Here is a 26,108-nt window from a genome sequence, read left to right as displayed (position 1 = left end):
TTGGTACAGGAATACCAAGCATGTATTTGCAAAAACTTTATAGAGTTACATGTGTGACGTGCTGTAATCTGCTACTGATTAATTAGTGGAACTGGAAACACATTACATGACACTTTATTAGGACTGAGCTGAATTTACTGATCATGGAAGTGCTCTCTTAAGCCCTTAAGTAATGCAGTTATTGTTGGGAGGATTTTTGAAGGCAAATCACAGCAATTATTTCTAAATCACTGATAGTGTTCAGTCTGTTTACTTTCATACGCCCACAATTCCAGGCATTCATATTAAATATAGATGTTGTGCACCAAAACCTTCTGTGGACATCTGAACACCAGCACACAGCTACACTGGAGTTTCCATAGGTTATTACAAATGTCAATGTACTGGAGAAAGCCATGAGGAGCAGTAGGACAATGTCATGTGAGGCATCCAAGAACAATGAAACAGGACCAGTGCACCTCTCTGGACAAATGAATTGAGCCCTAACAGGCAGAATGTGCACGTGAAGGACTTGCCAAGATTATAGCATACTTTCAATGCACATCTATAGGGGGAGGTAATATTTTTATTAGACTGCCCACTCTAATTGGAGTAGAAGCCTTCTGGGATCAGTCCCTTCATTGGGGTTAACTGAAACTCTTACGTATCCCATAAATTTCACTTCTCTCCTATATGCAGACCATTAAAACCACAATTAAACTCCTGCAGGCATAGGAAGGTAAACAGACATTTGTCAGAAACAGAAGCAAGACCTTTAACACCAACATTACAGCTACACCTGCACTAGAACAAGTCAGAGTTTGTCCCCCCAAAGCAATCTGCAAGCCAAAGGACTTTCTCAAAATGTACTGGGTATATGAGAATGGGAAGTGAGATTAACAATAAAGGAGTAAGAAGGAAGAGAGGCAGAACAATTGTTTAGCTAGATTTTGATTAACTGAATACAAATACTGGACTGTTTTTAGGATGTTGATCACACTTCATGAGACAGTTTCTGTTACAAAGATGTTGTCTGAAGAGCATATAATTTATGATTGAATGCATCTATGATACATCATGATCCAGGAGGCTGCATTTGCATGGGTTTGTAACTAATTGAAGTATGAAATAATTGTAAGTAGGTAATTTTTCTGGGACTGGCAACTTTAATTATTAAATGTTATTTTGTGTAATGCATTGTGTTTCTAGAAAGCATATATTCATCCATCTACCTTCAAGAACCTGCAATGTGAAAAATGTATAAAATAGTTCATTCTTGTAGGAGGAGATCTGTTGTGGGCCTGCACATACTGAAATATGCAATGACATTTAACCAGCACAATAGTGTAGGAAGTTATGCCCTGTAAGACTTTTATGTAACTGTGTCTAAAATAATGTGTGTAAATGCAGCACTCCATTTATTTCATATCGCTAGTAAACTCTTCAGCTTCATCATATCTGAAATACAAATGTTTATATATGAACTCCCCATTACACTTGTCTGAAATTTTTCCGAATTGATGTGAAACCTTGAAATGAGACTTAAATATCTGGGACTTGAAAATCGAATAAAGCTAAGCTGCACTTGCACCATCTCATGACCCAAACTCACGTACCTGTATTGTGGTGCTGTCCCGTGTCAAGGGAGATTTGCTCAGACCCTCAGCATGTGCCAGTGACCTTCCCCACAGCTGCTGGCTCCAGAGCAGGACATCTCCCTTTCTCCCTCCTGGTTTTAAGCTGCTGGGAGGTTTTCAGCTGCAGAGGACACCGAGTTCCCTCTTCTCAAGAGTTTTGACAGAGCCTGGCCGTGGTGTCTCCACCCTGCATTTAGACCCCATAGATTGTGCTGTGTCTGGGAGGCCAGGTATGCTGACTGCCTTCCACTCAGGAGCAGCAAGCACATTTTCCCCTGCAATTTCTGTAGTGTTTTCTTTATAGTCTCAGTCACTTTCCCACAGATGTAAAAAAAAAAAAATGAAACATAACTGGCTTTAAGTGTAAACATTGCATTAAGTCTGCTGACTATTAGTGTACTCACTAATAAACATGTGCCTAACAGTTTGCAAAATGAGGTCTTTTGATATTGTTGTTTTTAAATTTACTTCTGATGTAAATTTAGGGTCTTAAATATTTACAGTTAGCATCATTAAAAGGTACTGATTACAGCCTTGTCAGCTAGACATACACAGACTTAAACAAATATTTGACATATTGACCATTTTAAATACAATATCTTCTTTTAAATAAAGTAACCTTCTGTTACACTACTGAGCAGCTTGCTGTCACACAATTGTTTCTATGTTGTTTCGCTTTTCTACTGGCTGAGGCTTTCCCCCCAAAAAACAGAGAAATAAATGAGTAAGTACAGCAATTTCCATATTCAAAAGTCACAGCTGTTACTTAAAATGCAAAACAAAGACTCTTTACCATCAGTTGATGTCTCAATATGCCACATACCATACCACCTACCATTGGTGAGGAAAACCCCTGAAAGTACAGGCACCTGGTCACAGAACCTTAGAATGGTAATGGCTGGAAGGAGATCTTGGTCTCGTTAAAGCTCCCCTGCTGTGGGTATGGACACATGATGTTAAGGACTATTTTCTCTGTTGAAAATGCATGCACTGTACCTTTTCCTGATAGATATAGGTAATTTGAAGGGACAGGAAAAAAAAAAGCCCAAACCAAAACCTACAACAGAATTTATTTTCTTTCTTTTTTTTTTTTTTTTTAATTTTGCATTAAAGAAAGGAACTTCATCAACACTGATTGTCATTTACAGAAAACATTCAAAAATCATGTGTGCATTATTATGAAATGCTAACAGTGTTTAACTAATAATTTACAGGTCATAAAATAAGACAAAGATCTATTACATTCTAAAGTAATATAGAACCTTTTCATTTGACATGGATGCTGGTCCTACAAGATTCATGATAAAAAAACCCTCAATGGTCACTTTCTAAATGAATCAGGCTGTCTTTTTACTCACATACACATAAATTAGGTCAATTATATTAAACAAGGGAGCAAGATTGGAAGAGAATTGCAGATGTAAAAATGCTGGATGAACTCCTGGCACTGTTGAAACCAGTGAAGTGTTTGTTGCTGGTTTCAATGGAGCCAGATTTTTACCCAGTACATCATGATTCATTTGCAGTTCTACTTTTTGCATCTACAAGCCAGTTAGGATACATGACAGTTATTACACAATTAAGATTATTAAAAAAAAATAAAAAAAAAATCACTGTTGACTCTATGAGGCATTTGATTTTAGAAAGGAACTTTTATTTGTCTTTTGAGAGTGATTAATTTTGAGTGTTACTCATTATTTTATTAGATTGTTTATTATCATACTTCTTGACAGGCAATGCAACTCTTGTGTGTTACCAACAGTGGTAAACATGCTTACCAAATAAAAAACAACACACGCCTAAAATTAAAATTAAATTGATTTACAACAATATAACTACAGCCAAGCACCAAATAGCTCAGGGCTTGGATCCTGGATCCTTAACATCTCATTTCACTCTAACAAAATGAACTGGAAATAGGATAAAAACATTAGATATTTGAAAGTGGGAAGTATATGAAAAATCATTTCTTCTCATAATCCTAAAAGCATTTTCAGGGATATTCCAAAAATATTAGAAAGCTTCATTTAAATCTAAATATCTATCTTAATTATGTTTTTATTTTTTTATAAATTGGTAATCACAAAATACTAGCCATTAAAGTCACATTTGGATGCCAGAACAGCATCTAAGTACTTTGTTAATTATTTATGCTCCTGCCTGTATTACATTACAGCTGTTGATAAACTGGACATAGTTTCTTTTTTCCATTATGATCTTTAAAATGTGCATTTGGTGAAGATCAGTTATGGCTTCAGATTACAGCTAATGAGTGACCTGACTTCAAATCTGAATAAGAAATTAAAGGCATACAAAAATATTTTGCTCATTGGAAAGAGAGAAATGTTTCTATTAATATAAGTAATGTCAGAAGGATTCATAAAAGCCATATGCTATAAGGAAGCATTATTTCCTTGAACAGCTTTTCTTGAAATCAGTCAAATGCAGTCTGCAGGAATTATTATAGTACTCACTGTACAGATTTCCTGGGATCACATTTCTCTGACAATCCAACACTTTTTTCCGAATTATGAACAGAAGCATGCACTAAATATCAACGGCTGGTCAAAAGGCTTTATCTATTACAATCAGTTTCCATAAAAACTGAAGAGTACATTACACTTACAGGAAGCAAGTACATAATTTGCTCTTTGATGTTTTTCCTCTTTAAAAAAAATCCAACATTACAAAGTCTTATGTTTAAACAGAGACATAGAAAAAATCAGTGTATTCACTGTCCCGAGTTATTTACAGCAAAAATTACAGAGACAGCATACATAGTATTGGACCTTCCACAAGCATATATTAAAAGTAATTACATATGAAAAAATATTTTATTTGTCTTCTACATTTCTACAATACATACTCAGGTTTCTTTCTTCTTGTTTTGTTTGTTTAGTTTTTAAGTAACTTCTTTAGTGTTAATCAAATGAGGCAGAGAGTGCAGCTGTAAAATAAGGGATTTTGTTGCTGTTATGATTCCTATGTTCTTTATATTGTCCATTCATTACAACTGAAGTAATTAATTTGACATGGGAATTATAGCGATTAGCATAAATCTCAAAATACCCAATGTATTTGATTTAGCTGAGTGTTGATAACAGCTTAGAGTTCAGTTGTGCTTTATCTGTTGCCACAAGTACAATCACAGAGCCGCTCCAAACGTGTACTAGAGGTCACATGGCAGTCACACAAGAGGCAAAGACTATCATGGCTAGTTCACTGGCTATGCTACTCAGTGGCTTTTTAAAAAATAAGTGCACGAATAAATCCCCATATACTGCATGAGAATGTGTGGTCCACACTCCGTAGGGTTAAATGATTATTAGCTTTTTTTACTAACAACAAAACAACTTTTTTGCCTGATTCTGACATTGAAGTGACACGTTAAAAAAACCACAAATGTAGTGCATCTGAATCTGAATCCCCAAAGTCAACAGCCTAATGTAGTTACTTTGACTTAATTAAGCTGCGTGTCTAATCAAGACAAGTATAAGTGCTTTTTTTTTTTTTTTTTTCCTTCAAATAAGCTGGTTTTATCCAAAGCAGTTGTCAAGGTAAAGCCTGTTCTTTCCTATTCTTTCCTGTTCTTTCCTGTTCTTTCCTGTTCTTTCCTGTTCTTGGTGGTTAACCATCTACTCCTGCTTGTGTTTCAATGCAGTTGCATTCCTGTTGCCCAAATAAGGGGCAAATGTGTTCCTAATATTGAAAACTAGGAGCCATTTTTTAAAATTCTCTCCAGACAGAGTCTTATATTGAACATACTTTACTGGCGTCCATGTATAGTCATAAACAAGGACCTCAGCATTTTCTTGAAGCAGAAAAAATTTTCTCAACAGCAGTATCTTCATTCATAAATTAGCAGCTATATCCAACAAATCAAAAAAATATGCAAATCACCATGATATCTACATTAGTGTAATTTTTTCTTTATGTTATTGTACAGAAGACCACATGCAAAGCAAACAATTTCTGCAAGTACAGTTACAAAGAAACAATTACAATTTACTTATTGCTGCTATATCCAATGCTGTTTTCTTTCACTTTCCCTATGTGCTGTGCTTGAACTGTGAGGATGATGAAATTATGCAAATGTAGTACATCATGTCACTGAACTCACTGTGAGCAGTATTATCCTCGCTGCCTGCAGTAACACCCAGGAAATACTTCTGCTTTCCCAGAGGATGTTCAGCCTGCCTTTTTAGGAGAGTTACTGATCTGTGAGCTACCACTGTGGAAGTTTTAGTCCTCTTCTTTTCACCATGGCTCTTGTCTGCAGACTGCATGCAAAAGTGGCTTCCAGAGCGGCAAACAGCTTCTGGGATGATAACTTACTGGGTGTTGGGCTCATTGTCACACAGTCGTGCAGGGACAACACGTGCAGGGACGATGCATGCAGGGACAGCACAGCTGAGGGAGAACATGAAGGGAAAGGAGGAAGGAGCTTCCTTTCTACCACCTGGGTGGAGCTTCCCTTGCAGGTTGCAAGTACTGACCAACTTTGAGAAAGAATGGAGATGAGTCATTTACTACTCCAAGCCTTGTTCACTAGGAGCTAGGGGTGAAAGGAAAAGGAAAGAGAGGCCAGATCCTCTGACCAAAAGACTGAACCTTTTAATGGGAAGCTATCATGCTAACAAGAACTTCAGTCACTTGGGCATGGCTTCTAGCAACATGAAGGATTAAAAAAAAAATTGCAATGGGATGCTTGGCAAAGAATATGATGGTGATGATCCTGATGCATAGGGATGCTGGCCTCTTAACTCCTGAAGTGTCCATCAGTCTTCAAGGTGGGGAGGGTTCAAAGGATGGAAGGAGTCAAAAGCCACACATACTCATTGTGATAACAGGAGCAATGATCATATTCAGAGCTGAGGAAAACCTCTTGGTTGAAGACATGGAATTAACTTAATGACTGGCAATGTAATCCATTGCAATTTATCCTTCTGTGTGTGTTCTTGTAATGACAGAAAACCTGTGGTGTAAAGCTAGGGATAAGCACATTTCAAAACTCTAGGAGGTGGGAGTACTTTTCACTAGCATAAAACGGGGTAATGTTTTCTTGATGTGAGAAAGGAACTAATCATACCATGGAGAAGTATTGCTACAGAGTCATGGGCTAGCTGTGATTTTGTGCATCCCTGAGAGAAAATGGTAGCTGTTAGCCACTTGCTCATGTCTACTTGTTCTTCACAGTCACTTCTCCATGTCCTAGCTCAGCGCTCTTATCATTGCTGACATATTTATTCCATGTCTTAACCTTTCCTCTTACACACCTGCAGCAAGTCTGAATATGAGCTCGCATTAATGGTACATAAACTGAGTACTTTGCAACTTTGTCAGTTGTCTAAATTCAGTAATCCATACAAAGCTTGCTTACACTTTATTCCCAAAAGGACTTTAACATCAGGAGCTGATGGGTCAGTAGACTCTGCTGACTGTGAAACAATAGGCAAAGTCTGACAGATCCAGCTGAGGAAATGCTGACAGTGAATTCAGTTTATACCAATGTTACTTCTAATCATTGGCTTGAAAGCCTTGTCTGGGTCACGTTCACTTGAGCAGCTCAACCCATATCCTTCAAAGCCTCTAACATTCTCTTCCGTATGATCACTGTTATATTTATAGTTATTTTCAGTAATGAAACATCCCTGAGTGGCATAGAGTGCAACGTTTGCATCGAGCAGTGATTGTCATTTACGAAGCATGAAACTTAAAAAGTAAAGACAAGGACAGGGCCTCCAGCACACTGTTCCTAATGGAGATGGGATTTAGTTTCTAGAGTGGAGGCAGAAGGTGCTGGGACAGGCTGGTAGGTGTAAATACATTAGTATTTTATTGGCCAGGGAAAAGCAAGCTGCTCTGTCTCAGGGTTCCATTTCACACATCCTTAGGCATAATGGATTGGACAAAAAAAAAAAATTGTGTTTCAGTTTGATCTTATGAGCTATATTCCTGGGATGTCCAAAAGACAATGACTGAAAATAGGAACGACCTTTCAGGCTGGACCTTAGCTCTTCTGGAAACAGCACAATCAATGCAGAGTCAGAAGGGAGGAGGAGGATTGGGGGAGCCTTTCAAATGACATTTGAAACACAGCTTCAGAGGGGTCAAAAAGTCAACAGGGAAAGAGGCTATCAGCTGCACATCTCTAGCTAAACTGCCTTACCAGTTTGTGGGACTACTGCAGTCTTAGAGAAGCTTGTACAGCCCGGCACAGGGAGGCCAGGAGGCTATCACAGAGGAGCACTTTGCATCCTCTTTGTGTAGAAGTTGTTACACCAGAAACCCTGCAAACTGTCCCAAAGGGAAACACACCCCTACACCAGCTGCCACGGTGAAACTGAACAAAGAAAACCACGTAACAAAGCTCATCTTCATGGGCAGCTCTGGCAACTGCTCCACCTCAGCACCATAACCTGGCACTGGTGCCCAAGGTGCAACAGGACCATACACGCCCTGTGAAACTGAGCTGAAATAACAACAGGAGCTTGAAGTCAAAGCATTTAGGAGAGCAACATCTGCCTTCTGCTCAATAGAGCTCAAGTGGGACCTCTGAAATGCCTCAATTTTTGTTGACTTTAGTTAGAGTTAAGGGTCTGAAAACTTGCAGAATCAATTCATTCATGCTGTTCATTCACAAGCCAATCAAAAACTGTACTTTGCTTTCAGAAACAGGTTTTCTCAACTGAGGTGCCTTCTAATACCATGTTTCCTTTCTAGCAATTTCCATTAGAAGGAAATATGAATCTTACAACTAATTGTTGTAGGCAAGAGAGATACTTACAGCAAAATGAATTCCTTGTGGTAGTATAATGAACACTGTACATCTGCTTCCTCAATGCCAAAGGTAATTTAGAATAATATGACTGAATTACTGGAGAGCAATGCTAGTAGTAGTAGATTCAATACATGCTTTAAATATATGCTTTAAATATGATTTCAAATAACCTTTTGTTACAGGTCCCAGGTTAATCAATCATTAAAAAACGTGTCTCATTTGAAAAGTTTGTCACTAAAAAAATCAACAAATATATCTAGTTATTATAGAAAGAAGATGTTATGAATTTTAGTTTTAGACACTTATTTGAAAAGTTTCAGGTTTTACCGTAGACTACTGAAAGCCAAAAAAACTAAAATGAAGAACTAATATTATGAATTATTAAGTTATTTACTAAAATTCATGCTATTTTGTCCTTAAAAGTCTATGGACAACTTGAATATGTGAAGCCCAATATCAAGAATTTGAAATTTTGAGTGTAAGTGACTGTGTCAGCAAAACCAATCACAAAAATCCAGCCTGTGGCATGTGATCATTATGTGTTGTTCCACACTCAGTCAAAGAAGGGCAAAAGAGGTACTATACCTATGCGGCCAAGCCCAAGTGACAGAAAATTAAATAAAATCTAATTGCAGTTACCACAGCACAGTTCCATAAATAAATAGTGTTTGAAAATGAATTCTCATTTTCCAAGTAAGCCACAACACTATTTGCTCAAATCCTGTACTAATAGTAACATAAATTTGTTTGGCAATAATTGAAAATCTCGGTAGATGTTATTGCCTATCAATGACAATGAAGATCATGTATGGCAGAGTATTAGAAGTTTTAGGACAAAAGCCAAGAATTCACTTTTATTTCTAAACTGGATATTTCTACCTTTGTGGTCTCTCACAAGCTACTTAACGTTTTTTCTTTCATTTCCACATCTTTAAAATGTGATCATAATCATTACTGATTGGAAAGGTCATGCCATTGCAGTGATATAAGAATAGTGTTTTAAAGATTAAAGGCCCTGCAGATAATGATTAGTGTCATTTTCGCTGGTGACCTCCATTTAGTTATCTTGCCTGAGTAGTAATTCAAAAATCCCAAGGAGCAATTAGCTTATTAGAGAAGAAAACAACATTTTCAAGATGTAACACACAATTGTGAAGGACTATTTATAAACATGACAAACCTCTTTATTAAGCAGCACTACGAACAGTAGTATTTATCGCTTATTCTATATTTCTATGGGTTGGCTAAATATATACTTTTGATATACTGTAAATGAATTTATAAAATATGTCAAACACTATGTGTGTGTTCTTGTGGTGGGAAATCAAGAAAAACATGAATCCCCTGCAATTAAAACTGAGCACTTCTAGAGTTCAGTATGACTCCATGTTTCTCCCAATAAATCTACACAAATAACATGTAGACATTAAGTTTTCATATACACATACTTGAAATTTGGGATCCTTTTCTTGGATTTGCCCTATAAAAAGGGCTGCAAACAGGTAAATCACCTTGTAAAGGAATGTCAGTCTTACTGTTAGAGTGGTATAAAGAAGCATCAAGAGAAATGCTTTATTATTTTAATCTAAGACATTTCAAGGTACTCACTAGAGAAATGTGTTCTGAATTTGGAGTAAAAACGGTAACTTTAGTAACTGCTGTTCTATATATCATTAAGAAATTTTGAAGAGTATGTCATATTTGCAACAAAGTTCTCACAACTAAATTTGCTGGACAGATTTTTTTTTCTAAGTTGTAATGGACCTGCACAGAAACATTTATTAGCTGAGAGTTTGTAACTACTCTTGTACCTGTTCTGGCACTGTTAAAACAGAACAAATAAATTGTGATATTCTCAAGACTTGATTCTGCCACAAAATGCATATGCAAACTTGCAATGGAAGGCAAGGGAGAGCTCTCAAAGTACTTGAAATAGCCTGTGAATTATCTGCTCATGCAGAAGAGAGAAGCCTGAGACCAGAGCTGCCTGAGGCATTATCACTACAACAGAGCCGATTTTCTTCACCCACCTCAGGGGCCACCTGTGTCCCTGTGGGCTCCCTGTGACACTGCCCCTCCATGAGCCTGGCAAACAGGCAGGTCCTGGGTGCTTCCCCTTGCCTTGCACTGGCTTCTGCATGGTTTGAAATAAAGAACATCTGCTTGTGATCCTGCCTTCACTTCCTTTCCTCTCTACTGCCTGCTGCTTCTTATTTCTGCTCTATGCCCTTTGCTGGTATCCCAGAGGAGACTGCTCTGAAAAAGTTCACAATGGGTAAAAGTGGTGGTAAAGGGAGATGTAGCAGAAACCGAATCCCTCTTTCAAAGCTAAACCATCTGTGTTTTGTACTACTGGCAGAATGCAGATACATTAATAATGACTGCTGATTAAACTTAATTAATCCAGAAGATTAATTCCATGGCTGCCTTCCACTCCCCTCTGTGTTTGCCTTTGGTTTTGCAAGCAAATGCATGTACAGTCAGTTCAGAGACAGACAATAAGAAAGCTCCAGCCCTTTGCTCCACTCCTGAAATGCATTTAAAATAAATCCTATATATGCATATATATATACAGTTATATACATACAGATATATACATACATATATGCACGTGTTTAAAACATACACAGATGTATGAGTGTAATGGAAACCATCAGTCCCATCTAGATGATGACTGTCAGAAACAGTGACAATTACACTGTTGTTTGTAGTAACCATGGACTTCACTCACTTTTGACTTTCTTCCTCCTTCCCTCCTTTCCTTCAGAGATACATTTTAGGCTTTCCATGGTTTTCACTGAGCTTACTACCTATCTTTCTAATGAGTTCAGCAAAAAACAAACCAAGACTTGAAACTACTTTTCAAACCAGTATATATAAAACAAAATCCTGGGTGAAATCACAAAAATGTACATATGGGATTGTCTAAATTTTTACTCCATGTTTCAGATACTTTACTGAGATCAGGTCCTACTACGTTCACTTTTATGTATGTTATCCTCCTGTAACAGTGAGAAAATGAAAAAAACCCCAATCCTATTCCTCCTTTCAGTAAACCCATCCAGACAAGGCTTTTGCACCATTGATACATTCCTGATGTTTGATTTACACACAGCACGCATGCACTACATTACACACATCTCAGAAGTAATCCTGTCATTACAGATTGGCAGCTGACAATTTAACTCTGGCAAAGCAAATCTTGATTGCCCAAAGTAAATCTAATACATTACTTGGAGAATGGGAAATACATGAGAGCTGGGTTGAGCATCCTTTAAATGTAGGCATGTGATTTTAAGTTACAGCATGTATGCATATAATGCATACACACGTATGTACATACATACACATATATATGTATATATATGTGAGTGTGTGTGTCTTCCATATATGCACATAACTTCCAAGACAGCTACAGATTTCCACATGCATTAAACTATCTAAAAACATAGAACTAGGCAGTCTAATAAGTGGAATTTTCTTAAATTATATTTTAACAATAAACAGCAAGAGTAATACTGCAAAGTACTGCTCTATTATCATGTATATCTACAATAAAATTCTAGGAACAGTTGTCTCCCAAAACATCCCCCAATAAAAGTAAATTAAAAAAAAAGGTAACACCCAGTGTCCTACATTTGTATATTCATTGTCAGTTCAAAAATTAAAAAAAAAAACCAACACGAAAAGTAAACAAAAGAGAAAAAAGACATCCCCACTCAGAGTTGCATATTTACATTCTTCAAACTGTAGCGGTGAAAAATAATTCTATTAAGTGCAGGACATTCCTAGTGTTGCAGTAGTGACATTTTTAATAATTTCTTCATGAAAACATTTCTCTTTGTCTTACTAGTGATGCATTCCATGACTAAGTGAAAATTCTATTATCCCCTTCACTTGCAGCCAGTGGTTGAGTCTGGATTGAAAAGCTCCTTGTATAATGGAGGAAACAGTGTGTTCACTATGTCTGGATGAGATTGCTTAAATACCTGCAGTTTCTCTCCGTGCAAGTTGCAAAGTGCAGTAATTGTTGGTATCTTGGCTATTAACTGTAAGACATTGAAGCAAAAAAAAAAAAAAAAAGAAAAGGAAGAAGGTAGAAGCATATTTTGTATAAATTACACTTTCCAAAATGAACTATGTTAGCTTCTTGCTGAGTAACTGAAAGCGATACTTCAAGCTCCATCAAAACCCGCCCACAGGACTAGACATTGTTATTACTGTGAGAGCCTAGAAACAGCTGCCCCCAAAGTTTTAGCCAAGGGCCAAAAATGCATCTGACAAGGAATAGTCTCAACGAGCACATTTTTAAGGCAGTCACATTCTTTATAGGGTATGAATTAAAATTATTGGTATATTGAACAAAAAATGGAGTAAGAGGCAACAGGGACACGAGTCAGACAAGCCTCTACACATGGCAAGAACAGAGTGCATTTCTTTTAGCTTACATTAATGTGGCAATACACACAGAACTGGCTGCAGAAAGAGAAGAGTCATGCTTGAGGACTGCTTGGTGTTCTGTTTAAAGAACTTACCTTTGTCAATGTCTCCTCATCGAGGTGGTTCTTCTGAATAACATGTTGAAGTGCAAAGTAAATCTTTTCCTGAAGCTTCTGGACCTTCCTTGGCTCTATTAACCAGGCTCGATCTGAGAAAAAGGAAAATAAAAGTTAAAGAATGCACAGTTGTGGGGCATGCTCATGGTGCATACAGGGTACTGTGCTGGCAAGTACCCACAGGAATCATAAATCTCACAGGGAAGGACTGCATCATGGTTTCAGAGGCAAAGTGTCTTAACCCATTAAAGGATCACCTGAGCACTTAATTAACACATACAAAACCTACAGGAACACAGTGTTGGCTCTGCATCTATTTGTTTAAAACAGGATGCTAGGCATCAAGATGGGAATAGAAATGAAACATGGCTCAACATTTTGTTATTCTCTGTTGGTACAATCAGTGTTCTAATTTCATACTGGCTAGGTGATAAACATGTCACGTTATTTCAGTGTTTTAATAAATAAATAATAAACTTGCTGATCAAAACAATTCTTTGAAAATAAGATAATTATTCAAACATTATTATATCTCTTTATTTACTAGGCTAATATTTTGAGAAAAATATATTCTAAATAAAAATAAAAGGCTTTCTTAATGACAATTTTTTCAATAATTCAAAAGAATTGCAAAATGCAAGTTTCTCATTTTTTTAAAATGTTCTCTTAAACAACACAAAATGCAAGATAATCTGGAAGAATAACAGCTACACAGTTGTTTTAAAACCTATATGGCTGCTACTGGACTCAAATCCCACTTGCAGGAGGTTGTCCTTACAGTCTGTATTTTCACAAGTCATAGGTTCTGGAGAAAGCACAAAGAGAGGAAAGTAGCAGACCCCAAGACAACCCAAACCCATTAATGCAGTGTGCTTGGTGCACCACTGAACCTTCTGTTTTCCCACACTGCAAACTACTTTTTTCTCCCTCACTCCAGACCAATTCATGGGTATAGATTTTAGCTTTCATAGGGGAAATAGGAAAACTTTTACCAGAGGCATGAATCTTCATGTACAAATTGAACAATTCAGGAAAAACGCCTTTCACTTTTCTTTCATCCATTCCCCATCATTAAAATAAGTCACAAAAATGAATTAATTTAACCACTTCAATGAACACACATGCCACACAGGCTGGAACCGAGTGACATTTTATCACAGGAATAGCACAACTCTGCCATTTGTCTGACTGTCTCTGGGGAGAGGTGCATGAAAAGAGTTGGTTGCCAAGTACTTCAAAAAGGGAGAAAACCAAACCTCAGCTACTTAAGAGACGATCAGGAAAAGAAAACAGTATTTTGTAAACGTTAGAGAACTGTGTTCCCTGAAGGTAAGCCAAGGGATCCTGTGCCATCAGTGGCCATGGAAATAGAATTAGCTGAGAACACATGCACTTTCTACACAATAAGCTATGTTTAGACTTCAGAAGTTAGGTGCTAAACTTTATGCTACTGCAAAACCTGGTCTTTAAATAGTGTTAAATTAATGCCTATTGTGGCAGACTGGAGCTAGAAACATACAGACCAGTCCCTAAAGGTCTACCTTTCTTCACAAGAATAAGGTTAAAAATAGACTGAGGTTGTTAAAGGACAGATTCATCACTCACCTGTCATGAAGCATGCTGTATTTTACACAAGAGTTCTTAAACTCATTACAAGAGCCAGGTAAAAATTTTTAACAGATGCTAACTTTGTCTCCCAAAATGTGGTTTCTACCACCTGAACACCATCTGTAAATTTGGCTGGAATTTCAGAGGTAACTAGCTATATTCACAGAAATGCAAGAAAAATCAATAGATCAGTGACCACCTTTAAAGGACACAAGAAGCAGTGATTCAATAGTGTACTTTTCCTCTTGGGTTTTGAACTTCTCCATCTTCAAAAAGTATGCTGTCCACTAGGTTAGAGAACAGTGTAGGAAAGAAGATGAGAGACAACTCAGAAACAGACAAGATCTGCTTTTGCCAAAAGGAAGGTGGGAAGAAGGAAAATGCCAAGTCAAAGTCTCAGGAGACGGACTGGCACAAGGGAGCAGCCATGTTCCTGTCTTACCACGTGCCTCTTTTGTATGTTTGAAGGTGGAGATGCCTCTGCAGCCTTTACTGGATTTGTACAACATTTCAGCTTTTGAAATCACAAGTCAATCTAGAGAATCACCTTCAAGCAGTGTGGTCATGTTCATCATGAAATGGAAAATCTGGATTTCTGCTCTGAATTAGATGGATGAGACACCGGCCTTTGCAACCTTTGCAAGACTACTGATGGATGTTACTCATGGACGCCCCTCTCAGGTGCCCTTACTCCCAGGGGACTGCTCTGGTTTCTGTAAGGGGCCTAAACACTGAGATGAAGGCTGCAAGAATCACCTTTCAGGTGGCGACTTCTGCAGAAAAGAAACCTGAATACGAGTACTTCCTATATGGAATCTTTGTACGCTTGTATTAGTTGATGAAAGGACTGGTACAGGGACTTCTGTGAAGCAGTGCTTTATTTTTGAATTTTTTAATTTGTTCCCATGATGAAATTCTTTATTGTGAAGGAACCGGACCTTCAAGTGTGGAAGAAAATATTTCTTTCTCTATTGTTTACTATTATTGTTTTTGTAAGAAAATAAATGGCATATTTCAGTATCCGTTCATTCTGGACTATTTTCTCTGTCTTCCCACCTCAAATGTAGCAGCCTAGCTGAAAGGGGAGTTTTTTAGTCAATCGAGGTTTACAGGTTTTTTATGGAAGGAAGATTGCTTTCACCCATGCACTTTATCCTGCAGCCCATAATTTCCTACTTGCTGTGTCTTAAGACTAGTTACACATGCTCACACACTACAGTCTGCATGCACCAAACTCTTTTGATCCTTTTAATTTTTTTTTTTTTTTTTTTTTGGCTAAAACAATGGGAGACGTTGCATGTATTCTCTGGCTTGCAAACTAAAGGGATGTATGCAGAACTGCAGAAATTAATCAGAATTTTGATTCCAGCAGCTAGCACCCTCTGCCACCCACCCATCTTTGATCTTTTCAGACAGAGAGGAAGGTTGGGCAGAGACCCATTGGGACATTGCTGATCCAAAGTCAGGACATCTGGGTGCAGAGGCAGCTCTCATGCCTGCACACAGCTGGGACACCTTTGAGGTGGCAATCATCAATGTTTGGAGGGTTGTAGGTACAATATTTTGGTGTAACCCCATGAAGAGTCACTGGTTCAACTACTTCACTTCTGAGCAGACAGTGTCAAGAACTGCTCCAAGTGAAAGGAAAAGGAGTATAGTCCTTTCAGTAGGTGTTGTTAACGATGAAATGAATGTGTTGACACCATCTGTGATAGTCTAATTCTGACTAACATAACCCCAAACACAGATGTGCAAAAGCGCAAGGTGACCTAGAAGAAGTCTTCAGCAGAAAATGTTTGAAATATCATGGTGTGGTTTTTTTTGTAAGGCATTTTAAGAGGTTAGCCTTAGATTAAAATGTGTATCTATATTGCCTGAGGCATATTTAAAAATCCCACACTAGACTGTGAGCTTGTATACTAGATCCACCTTCTGAGCCAACTTAAATCACAAAACAGACTTCCTCTGTGTTCAGCCAGCCGTCACTCCCTTAAATCCATGCTTGCCTATGTAGAGTTATGATACATGAATACATGAAAAAGAGCATGTTGCACTTCTAATCACTACCTCTCACCTGGAACTAAGTTCAGACAGGAGTGATCACCAATTTTTGCATTCTCATTCCCAAGAAAAAAGCTCATCATAGTTATGGACTATATAACCTACTCAGGGTGGTGATTTTTTGCTCCCTGAAAAAGCTAAGAGAAATATGCACCTCTTGAGTAAGATGCTTCTTTTCACATGGCCTGGAGGAAGGCCAGCCTGCATTTCTTGTCTGCACAATCCTGCTCCATGTTTGTTACACTTAGGATCTACCTCAAGTGTATGTAATTCCTGATGGTATATTTGGGTAATTCAGGCATTCTTCCACTGCTTTATACATTACTTAACATTATTTGATGCAGCTTAAACAGCTATTTAAGTATGTAGAAATAGAGGTGGATAAAGAGCAAAAAAAAAATAAAAAATCAGTGTTTGGAATGAAATATTACCTGGTGATATCAGAACAGCAGATGAAAACAAGGCAATCTCCTCCTCAGTCAGCTGTAAGGAACATAAATTCTTTGCAAAGTCAAATGCTTCATTTACCAGATCATCAGAACCTGCAGACCAAAGAGAACAAAACAAATGCTAGAAATCAGCTCTTTAATCTGCAGGGATTGTTTTGGTTTCAGAAAAAGTTGTTCTTGAATTTCTGTACTGCTAAAGCAAGTGCTTTTTATTAACTACTGAAATTCCACCAAACCTGAAAATGGCACTAAAATGTACATTGAAGCAAAAAAAACCCCAAGAATTAGGATCAAGTACAAAAATTGCACAGACATCTTAGAAGAGAGTACTCTTTTTCCTTGCTCTGAGGAATGAATTGGTATTTCTAAACAGTTATTAAACCTAAAGAGGAGGAAAGACCAGCCCTAAATAACATTCATAGATAATTTCACTAATTAACAGTACAAATGTTTATGAAAATTTGCAAAAGCATCATAAAGATACAAATAAATCAACCAATAAACATTCATAAATGTTTTAAACTTGTAAAGTAGTATCTTTATGATACACACTAAGAAAAAAAAATATGATAAATATAGACATTTTAAGGCAGTATTTCTCTTTGAATTTGGTCCTGTATCAATTTCTGATAGTATCAGTCTGATGGATGGACAAAACACAAACATTTCACTATTAACATTTCAGGTAGCACTAAATATCATGTTGAGAAACCAAGTAATTTTTTCAGTACATGAATCTAAATGAGCTTACTTAAAAGTTTTAGGCAAAACAGTATTTTCAGCAAGTTGTACCAGTTCATTATTTTAGTCTCCTCATTGCTTGGGCTAAAATTGCCTTCTGCAGGACACAATTATTGGGAGGGATTTGATACATCAAACATAACTGAACAGAGAAGATAAAGAGCTTGGCTCCTGCCATAAACTCATGACTCATCAAAACTTCAGAAGGCAAAAAAAAAAAAAAAAAAACCCAGCCAAAACCCCTTGCTGTGCTCTTTTATTAGAGAAAAAAACACCTATCATTTCTAGCAGCTAATGGAATCATCCTTTTTTTCTTTTTCTGTTCCAACCTAGGCATTTGGAGACTTGAGGATTCAACATTTACTGGAGACTTCCACTGTGGATCAATTCTCATAAAGACAAATTTTCTCGCTATGTGGCTCATTGCAATTTGTTGGAAAAAAAGAAGAGCAACATACCCAAAGCTTTAAACATTTGCATCCCTCCATACTTTCCTTCAAACAGAACAGTATTGTTAAGTGGGTTGAAGGCACGGCACATTCTCACCAAAACCACTTCCAAGCAGCCTAGCAGACAGAAAAAAGAGCAAAGGTACCAGGTATTATTGGCTATCAGAGCACAGGAAATCTCAAGAAGATATTTACAAAGTCATCAGTCATTAAAAACACCAGAAGACACAGACAATCTTTGAAGACATCTAGATTATACATCTATGAAGGTGACAAAAAGTATTTCTGTTTGCTGTGAGTATAGAAAGGGGTCATTTTTGGTCCGGTCTAACCACCTTTTCTATAGGTTGACTTTTTCACCTTTTGCAGAAAATTAGCAGCCTGGACTGAATCTGAATTTAGATCTTGGGCAAATAATTTCAGTTTGAAATACTTTATCCTGAAAATTAGAAACACTTCTTTTTTCACTCCTAATTTCCAACTGCAAAAATATGCATTTGGAAAAGTGGAAGGAAGAATTTTAACATCCCTTAACTAAATTCAGATTTCCTGTAAGATAAACTCTGAATCTGAGGATTCTTCTGCAGACATGCTTTTGAGAGAAAAGTCCTCATTTTCTAACTCCTGGTCAGTACTAACAGTAGAAGAGAAAATAAAACCTCATATATTTTTATATGCTATAGCTTAGCAATGTTTTCCAAGAGCAGAGGGAGATAAAACTTTTCCTGTGTAGTTAGCTTTGCCAGTCAAATGAAATTTCCTGGGGGCACAGTGGTATCTGCAGAATTTTCAAATTACTACAAGATTTAAAAAAAAAATAGTTTTTGTGCTGTAACTCCCTTTTTCTAGGAGGCTGCCTGGGTGCTCCCTGTGTCTCTGTACCGCTTCCCTTTGCAGCTGTGCCCATCATCAGAGCCCAGTCCCTCACCAAGACACAGTCAGGGTGCTCGCAACACCGAGCTTGTGGGTTTGATTGCCCTGTGGGCCACTTGAGAGCTGGGCTCCATGTTCCTTGTTGGGTCCCTTCCACCTCAGAATAGTCTGTGAGTCTGGTTTTGCCACTGAGGTTAGCTCCGCTGGTTGGAGTCTGGCGTTAGTAACACCGGGGTTGTGGGTTTGATCTCTGTTCGGGCTATTCACAGAAAATCTGGCCTCAGTGATCCCTTACAACTCAGAATAGTCAGTGATTTCTGTGTATGGAGTGCTGAATCACACAGGCTTTCAGCCTTAGTGAAGAGATCTCTCTTCAAAGAGAAGGACTTAAGTTTTAACAAGCTGCCTCACACAGCATCCTAGCTTTTACACATGGACAGAGCAAGAAACTGATATGACAGGGTAAATGTAGTTAATTACCAGTCATGGTTCTTGTGGCTCACTTAGTCGTGCCATTTTGTCCTTCTGGGCTTGGCAGTGTTACTGCACAGTCACGATAAATCTTGTCAGGATTCTTTTGGAGGACAGAAATTACTGAGTCCCTTGATATGAAAGGAAAGTCCTTTTCCCCTTGCCCTTATGCACACACATGCAAACCTGGCATGCAGAGAGAGCATGGCTGGAGCACACTGCTGTAATCTGCTCTCATTTATTCTGAAACCAACTGGCACCAGCAGGAATTTTCCCTCCTGTGCACTGGCTGTAGTGTATTTCTGTAGTCTCATTAAGAAGATTAAAGATGACCACAGAGGCAGGCCCCAGGGATCTTGCCTTCGTTTCGTTAATGACAAGTGGGGATTTTACAGGGGGGCAGATGACTGATTAAACCAGCTCAATTTTCAGGCTCCTTCCACCACATGTCATGTTGAAGACTGCAGTTTTTGCAATGGTTGTGTGTGTGTGTGTGTGTGTGTGTGTGTGTGTGTGTGTGTGTGTGTGTACTTAATAACCACAACTGACTGTAGAGGGAAGGGAATCATAAGCCAGTAACATTATTAAGGTGGAAAAATACAGCAAGGTTAATGTACTTAATGCAACAGACAGAAATTAGGGCTCCTTCAAAATCAAAATGATTTGCAGGAAAATAAAGGAGAGCATATTTCTAGGGTGCTGGGTGCTAAACTAGTCTCAAGCCTCTGGTGTTTACCCACCTGACTTAAGAAGGAGAATTTGGTCATTCTGGCAGAGCTCCATGAAGCCTGTTATGCGCTTTGCAAACTCCACCACATACTGGATAGCATGGGTGATCTGAATGGCACACTGCTGCCACAGAGCTTCTCTCGTCTTCCAGGAGAACACACACGGAAAAGCAAAGTGGTGAGCAAGCAGGTACATCAGTGCATCAAGAAATTCAGGCGGCCTTGCAGACAGCAGCACTCCCCACACTCCACCCCATACCCAGGCACAGCTAGCAGCCCCTCTTCTCCTCTAGGTACCCAGCACTTCTCACTAGAAAGAAGGCTGTTTTCACAAGCCATTGCCCCACTCATCTGAACTCTGGCGTTGCCTCTTCAAAGGAGCAGAATGCAGTGCATAGTGTTAAGGTGTGGTTCTAATGTTGGCTTTTGTGCAGGACAGACAAATAGTGGCACAAAAAATGCACACATTCCACAGCACTCTTAGGCAAGAAGTGGTGCAATGCTATTAATTTGTTCAACAGACTATTTTTCCTAGTTTGATACTTAAAATATATAATTGAAGTATCTGAACACAGATTACATAAAAATTTGGAGTTCCTGATAATCATTTTCCTTGCATACACATGTATGTAAATATAAATAGATGTTCCTAGTTTCATGCCACAGCTCTGCAAACTGTGGTGTGTTTTTATTACTGCTAATACTGCATAGCCTCTCAGATTTCAAAGAACAAGCTGGAATCTCTCCTGTGTCTTACATGACCAGCTAATGTGCCAACTGAAGTCTGACTGAAGACACATCACTAATGAAGCCAGTGCAAGAGGCACAGAGGTTTCTGCTGACTCTACTACATTTGGGGACGTGACAGGGGAAAATAGACTGAACTTGACCTGAGAATTGCAGGAACAGAAAAAAATGTAGTGTAATGAGATAATTTTTCCACCCAATATTAAAAAGCTTCAATTTAAGGAGTATTTTCAGCTTGTTATTATCTACTGTTGTAAGTGACAGGTATTTGTTATTCATTTAAAAAACAAATGTGTTTTCAAAATTACAAGGAATTGAGGTTTATGTTGGCTAATTTTCTTAAAATCCTTACAACAGAGGATCCAATAATAATCACATTGAAGTTAACCAAATTTGTGCATGAGGTTTAGATCTGTAACAACAAGCACAGAAAACATTACAAAGAGCCCAATATGCTGGAAAGCTGCTGCATCTTTTTATGAAGTGTCACTGCTTTGCTCTCAGTAACTAGTTCCCCAAAGATAGTGAAAAGTGTATTTTGACCTGTACAAAACTCATCAGTGTATTCTTGCCAGATAAATTACTCTGTTAACAATTTCAAGCAGAAGATAACACATATTACAGGGTTGTACCTTGCTCTGGTAAACCTTTATTTCTTCATATGTGTGGGTCTGCCACGCTAGCTGATGTAATTCCTCCATTGTATATTGACATGTCTCCAAATGAGACTTAATGATATTCTGTGCAATTCGATCTGTGAAAAAGAGAATAAAAAATAGCTTGCATGAAACAGTGAACAGTGATCTGCAACAGCAAAATGTTGAAAACAATGAAGGTGTTGGAAAATGCACATTTAAGAAAATTAATCTTTTATTTTCAATGCTGCCTTTCTCATTTGTTTTTAATGTGGAAGTTGATTATTGCAAAATGTTTCAGTATTCTACCCAAAGCCAAATGATCTTGATAAACATTGGATTTGCAGATGAAAATAACAATGACTTTTGTGAAACTATACAGAATCTTCATTCTGAAAGTGATTTAATATGTTTAAATAAATTTCACTAGGAGACCCTGTTTACCCAATTGCTTTTGTCTGCCCCAAACCTATTCAGTAACTGGTGGACTCTTCTAGCCTGGAGAAGAGAAGGAACACTGCTGTTGATTACGATCCCAGCAGGGTACCCCTTCAGGCTTTAGGCCACAACCTCTGCATGAAGGCAGTATCTCCCCTCCTGCTGTGTGTAGGTGTTTGCTTTCTTTCCTAACTGTCCATTTCTTTCTAGTTCTACTACAGGAACTTATCTGCTGAACTCAGTGGTCAGCATGTTTCAGAGCTGTTTCGGTCTCTCAAATTGACTCACTGCTTGAAATTGCCATGAACATTTGCATTACATTGAACACTGCGTGACTCATAAAAGAAGAGTAAACAGGTCTCTTTTTTCTCAAGTTAATTTTAAGCTGGATCATTTTCTGATTGAATTTATTGAGCAAGAACATGGCAGACTGGTTTTAGCAAGGGATAAAAGCTAAAACTAGTATCCTGGGGTTTAGAAGGAGAAATGAAGGACATAAATCGCACACACAACACTAAGCTACCTTAAAGTTGTCCTGAAATTGCAGCCTTAGAAACTACTTCACAACATGGAATGCAGGATACAAGCAGAAAAGAAAGCATTCAATATTGCCCTGGAAACTCACTGAAACTATGAGTAAACTTCTTTGACAAGTATTTTAAAGCAAACCTTTGCCCTTAAAGCCAATTGAGTGGATTAAAAAAAATTCACAAAAAACTTCCAGCATGAGTTCATTAGCATTAGGAGTTGACATGTTGTGATAAAACACGTTACTGAAAACTGATGATTTCCTATTTTGCAACTTTGGGTCCTACAGATCTAATGAAACTCATTGCTTCAGCCTGGAAACTTTGCTTAAGCCAAACAAAGGAACAAAGTTGAAGCCACAGAAGTGAGCTGAAGCACTTGTAGTAGAACCAGCATTGCACAGAAAACATTTGTCAAAAAAGAGAAAAGGACATTGAAAATGCATTAGCCAAACCTGAGCATGGGAAATAGAAAGACCTAGGTATACCATTGCTCACTTCAGATCCTCAACAGTTTGTGTAGAGTGTGGGGATCTGGAGCCTGGAGTTCCAAAATAAATCTGCCTCTTTGGCCTGAACTGACTGAACTTAGAAACACCAGCAAAAAGAGAAGCCGAAAAAAGAATGCAGAAGTGCATGTTCCCTGTAAACACTGCTGGAGGAGAGCTATTTGAAGGAGAGATGCCTGTGCTACTCACAGTTAATAAACTGAGACTCAGTAGAAAGGTGCTGAAGATAAAATGCTGTAGGTTTGCATAGGAAAAATAAAACCTGCTTAATTGAATTTGTGCAGGTGTCCTTTTATAGGTCAACACTATCTTTAGGTTTCCTAATGGAAGACTTGACTCCAGCCTATAGATAACTAAGAATGCATATTAACAGAGTGATCTACCCATTGTTCTTTTATAGAAGGTTAGATGGAAGTCTTAACCTTTGAGGTGTTGCATTTTATAATCAAAAGGTGTTGCATTTTATAATAAAAATCTTGAAGATAAATGGGCATCTCTCTTACAATAAATGTCTCACATAATTCCATATTACTGCGTAGACAGATTTCTAATCAGATAAAGTGACCTGATGTCAACATTCTGAAAACAGGACCTTTTGATTTCACTGACTTCAAAATTTTTTCCGTTAACAGTTCTACATGGCTGCAAAGCTCCTCAGCTCCCTTCCTTTTCCTAGTATTTATGTATTTACCTGAGGAATGAAGAGCTGAGAAGCTCTGCAGAGCTTTCTAGGGATGGCATCCTCTGTTGTACCCCATGCATCTTTTCCTTACACACTTGTGCTTATGCTGAGCTGACATTAAAACCCATTTAGATGTGCAAAGTCCTGGGGCAATCGCAGCAAGCAGCAGCTCTGACTGCTGACATCCAAAGAGGAATCAGGTGCAAGACAGACCTGAAACCCTTGTGCCGCAGGCTAGGCGAGGCTGAGTGTGCGATGGAAAGGGTACACGGGCTCTCTGAGGAGAAGGGAAATGCTCATTCAGCACAGCAGCCTGCCTGCTTAGCCTCCCTGCTGGAGCCCCTGGAAGGAGCTTTATGCAAATATAGCCTACAGCTGGGTGGCAGAGCTGACATGATGTAAAAAGTAAAAGAAGAATACCCCTGTCTTGGCTTCTCAGATGGTCCAGGAACAGAAGATCCAACACAGGCAGAGCAAAGAATGTCACTCTTAATGAGTTCCACACACCATAGCATTTGTTTTTGCCCGACATTTTCAGATTTTAGCATCGTTTTGCTAATAAAGTTGGAGTCAGTGCACATCTTGGCAAATCCCAAGGAGAATGACATTCCTAAACCACTGGCAACAATATAAATGACATGTGATGTAAACATGTCCTGTCACAGGTACACTCCTGTACCCAAAATATGTGAATTTCTGGGAGACCTGGCAGCTCTGAAATAAGCTGACCACCAAGTTCAACAGGTTAGTTCTCTAATAGAACTAGAAAAAATGGACAATGGGGAAAACAGGACAATATCTACACACAACAGGAAGAGAGATACTGCCCTGATGCAGAGGTCCAAAGCCTATGGAGGTACCCAGCAGGGGTGATAATCTAATAAATAGCTATGTTGTCCAGGCTAGAGGAGTCCACTGCAATTACTTCACATATGAACTCTTGACTTTCAGTAGATTTTGTTTTCAAAAATCTTGGGCCATAGATTTCAAGGGTCCCTTATCACTGGGTAACTGCATGTACACAACTAGAAATCCTGTTTGGATGAACTCCAGGAACTACAAAAGACAACTGTGTTCTTGAGACTTCAATGTGAACTGCATTTCTACTTGAAATATTGTCAGTTCCCATTTTACATAAGTTACAGCAGGTTTGCTATATGAAAGGGGAAAGCAAAAGAGATTATTCTGGCCACACGGGTGTGAGAATCAAAGTCTGCAACATCTTATTTTCTAAGGACCAACTGCTCCAACTATTGAGTGAAAATTAGTATTTCTAATGGAAAGAATCCCTGAGCCAGGACGACAGTACACCACCAGCCTGTAAATGGCAGGATTTGTAAAGCTGATCTATCTGCCACATAGGTAAGCACAAATGTAGACTAGGTGCTTTACTCCTCCCCGTTTGCCCACATACTGGCTTTATTACATTGGGGCTAAATCTCCTATCTGGATCACTTGATACATGAAAATCACAGCATATCCTAGCAGATCTACTCCGTCTGGGAAGCACGGTTCACAGAAAATAATGTTCCCAGTATCCAAACTCTGGTATACACTGGGATGGGAAGCATTTGTATTAGGCAGGTTCATTCTATATCTTAGGTTTTCTTAGTATTGGTAACCTGACATTTTTTCTTGAAAAGCAAACACTTTTTCTAAAAATGCTCTGCTTCATTGAAAAAAAATCTAGAAAGAAGTACTTGCTTCCAGAGAGATAAACCAGAAACGACATACTCAATCAAGGAAATTGCCAATAATTGTAACCAACAGTTTCAAAAACCAGAAACACTCAAACAAAATACATCATGGGGTGTCCACTTACATTTCATTACTGTCCTGCACGTCTCTGACTGGTTTTCTATAATGGCCCACTACTCTAGCTGTAAAGCCTCATCAGTTCTTACAGGACAAGGAAATCCAGATGGTTTTTTTGGCATGGCTAGAGAGCAGACACCTGAGAGGTCAGGCTGGTCCCCCTCCACGCAGCGCAGGACGTGCTGCCCTTCCTATAGCAGGGCCTGGTGAGGCCTTGAGAGGTGCCAGACCAATGGATAGGTTATTTAATTGGAATTTACAATGCAGCAGTTAAAAATATAGAAAAGTTCAATGTATAGTAGGAGATTTCCAGGAAAAACTGAAAATTGTACATCATGAAGCTGAAGAGGACCACAAGAGATCCACGCTGTTCCAGGAAAAGAATGGTTTTTACATTTGTCCTGGCCTACCTAAAACAGAAG

General features: G+C 38.3%; 1 protein-coding gene across 1 annotated transcript in view; it reads right to left on the bottom strand.

Annotated features, from left to right (window-relative positions):
* Nucleotides 1–2,724: 2,724 nt before the first annotated feature.
* Nucleotides 2,725–26,108, bottom strand: part of RORB (RAR related orphan receptor B) — a 143,731-nt gene continuing 120,347 nt past the window's right edge. The window contains exons 5-10 of the mRNA XM_063179984.1: nt 21,713–21,834; nt 20,346–20,478; nt 18,271–18,378; nt 17,054–17,164; nt 12,933–13,045; nt 2,725–12,446 (exon numbers count right to left, since the gene is read on the bottom strand). Of these exons, the coding sequence (XP_063036054.1) occupies nt 12,291–12,446; nt 12,933–13,045; nt 17,054–17,164; nt 18,271–18,378; nt 20,346–20,478; nt 21,713–21,834 (743 nt within the window). The 3' untranslated portion in view covers nt 2,725–12,290. The remainder of the gene's footprint in view (nt 12,447–12,932; nt 13,046–17,053; nt 17,165–18,270; nt 18,379–20,345; nt 20,479–21,712; nt 21,835–26,108) is intronic.

Source organism: Melospiza melodia, chromosome Z (assembly GCF_035770615.1).
Source record: "Melospiza melodia melodia isolate bMelMel2 chromosome Z, bMelMel2.pri, whole genome shotgun sequence".
NCBI lineage: Eukaryota > Metazoa > Chordata > Aves > Passeriformes > Passerellidae > Melospiza > Melospiza melodia.
Note: the sequence above shows the minus strand (reverse complement) of the source record. Positions and strands in the feature narration are given on the sequence as shown.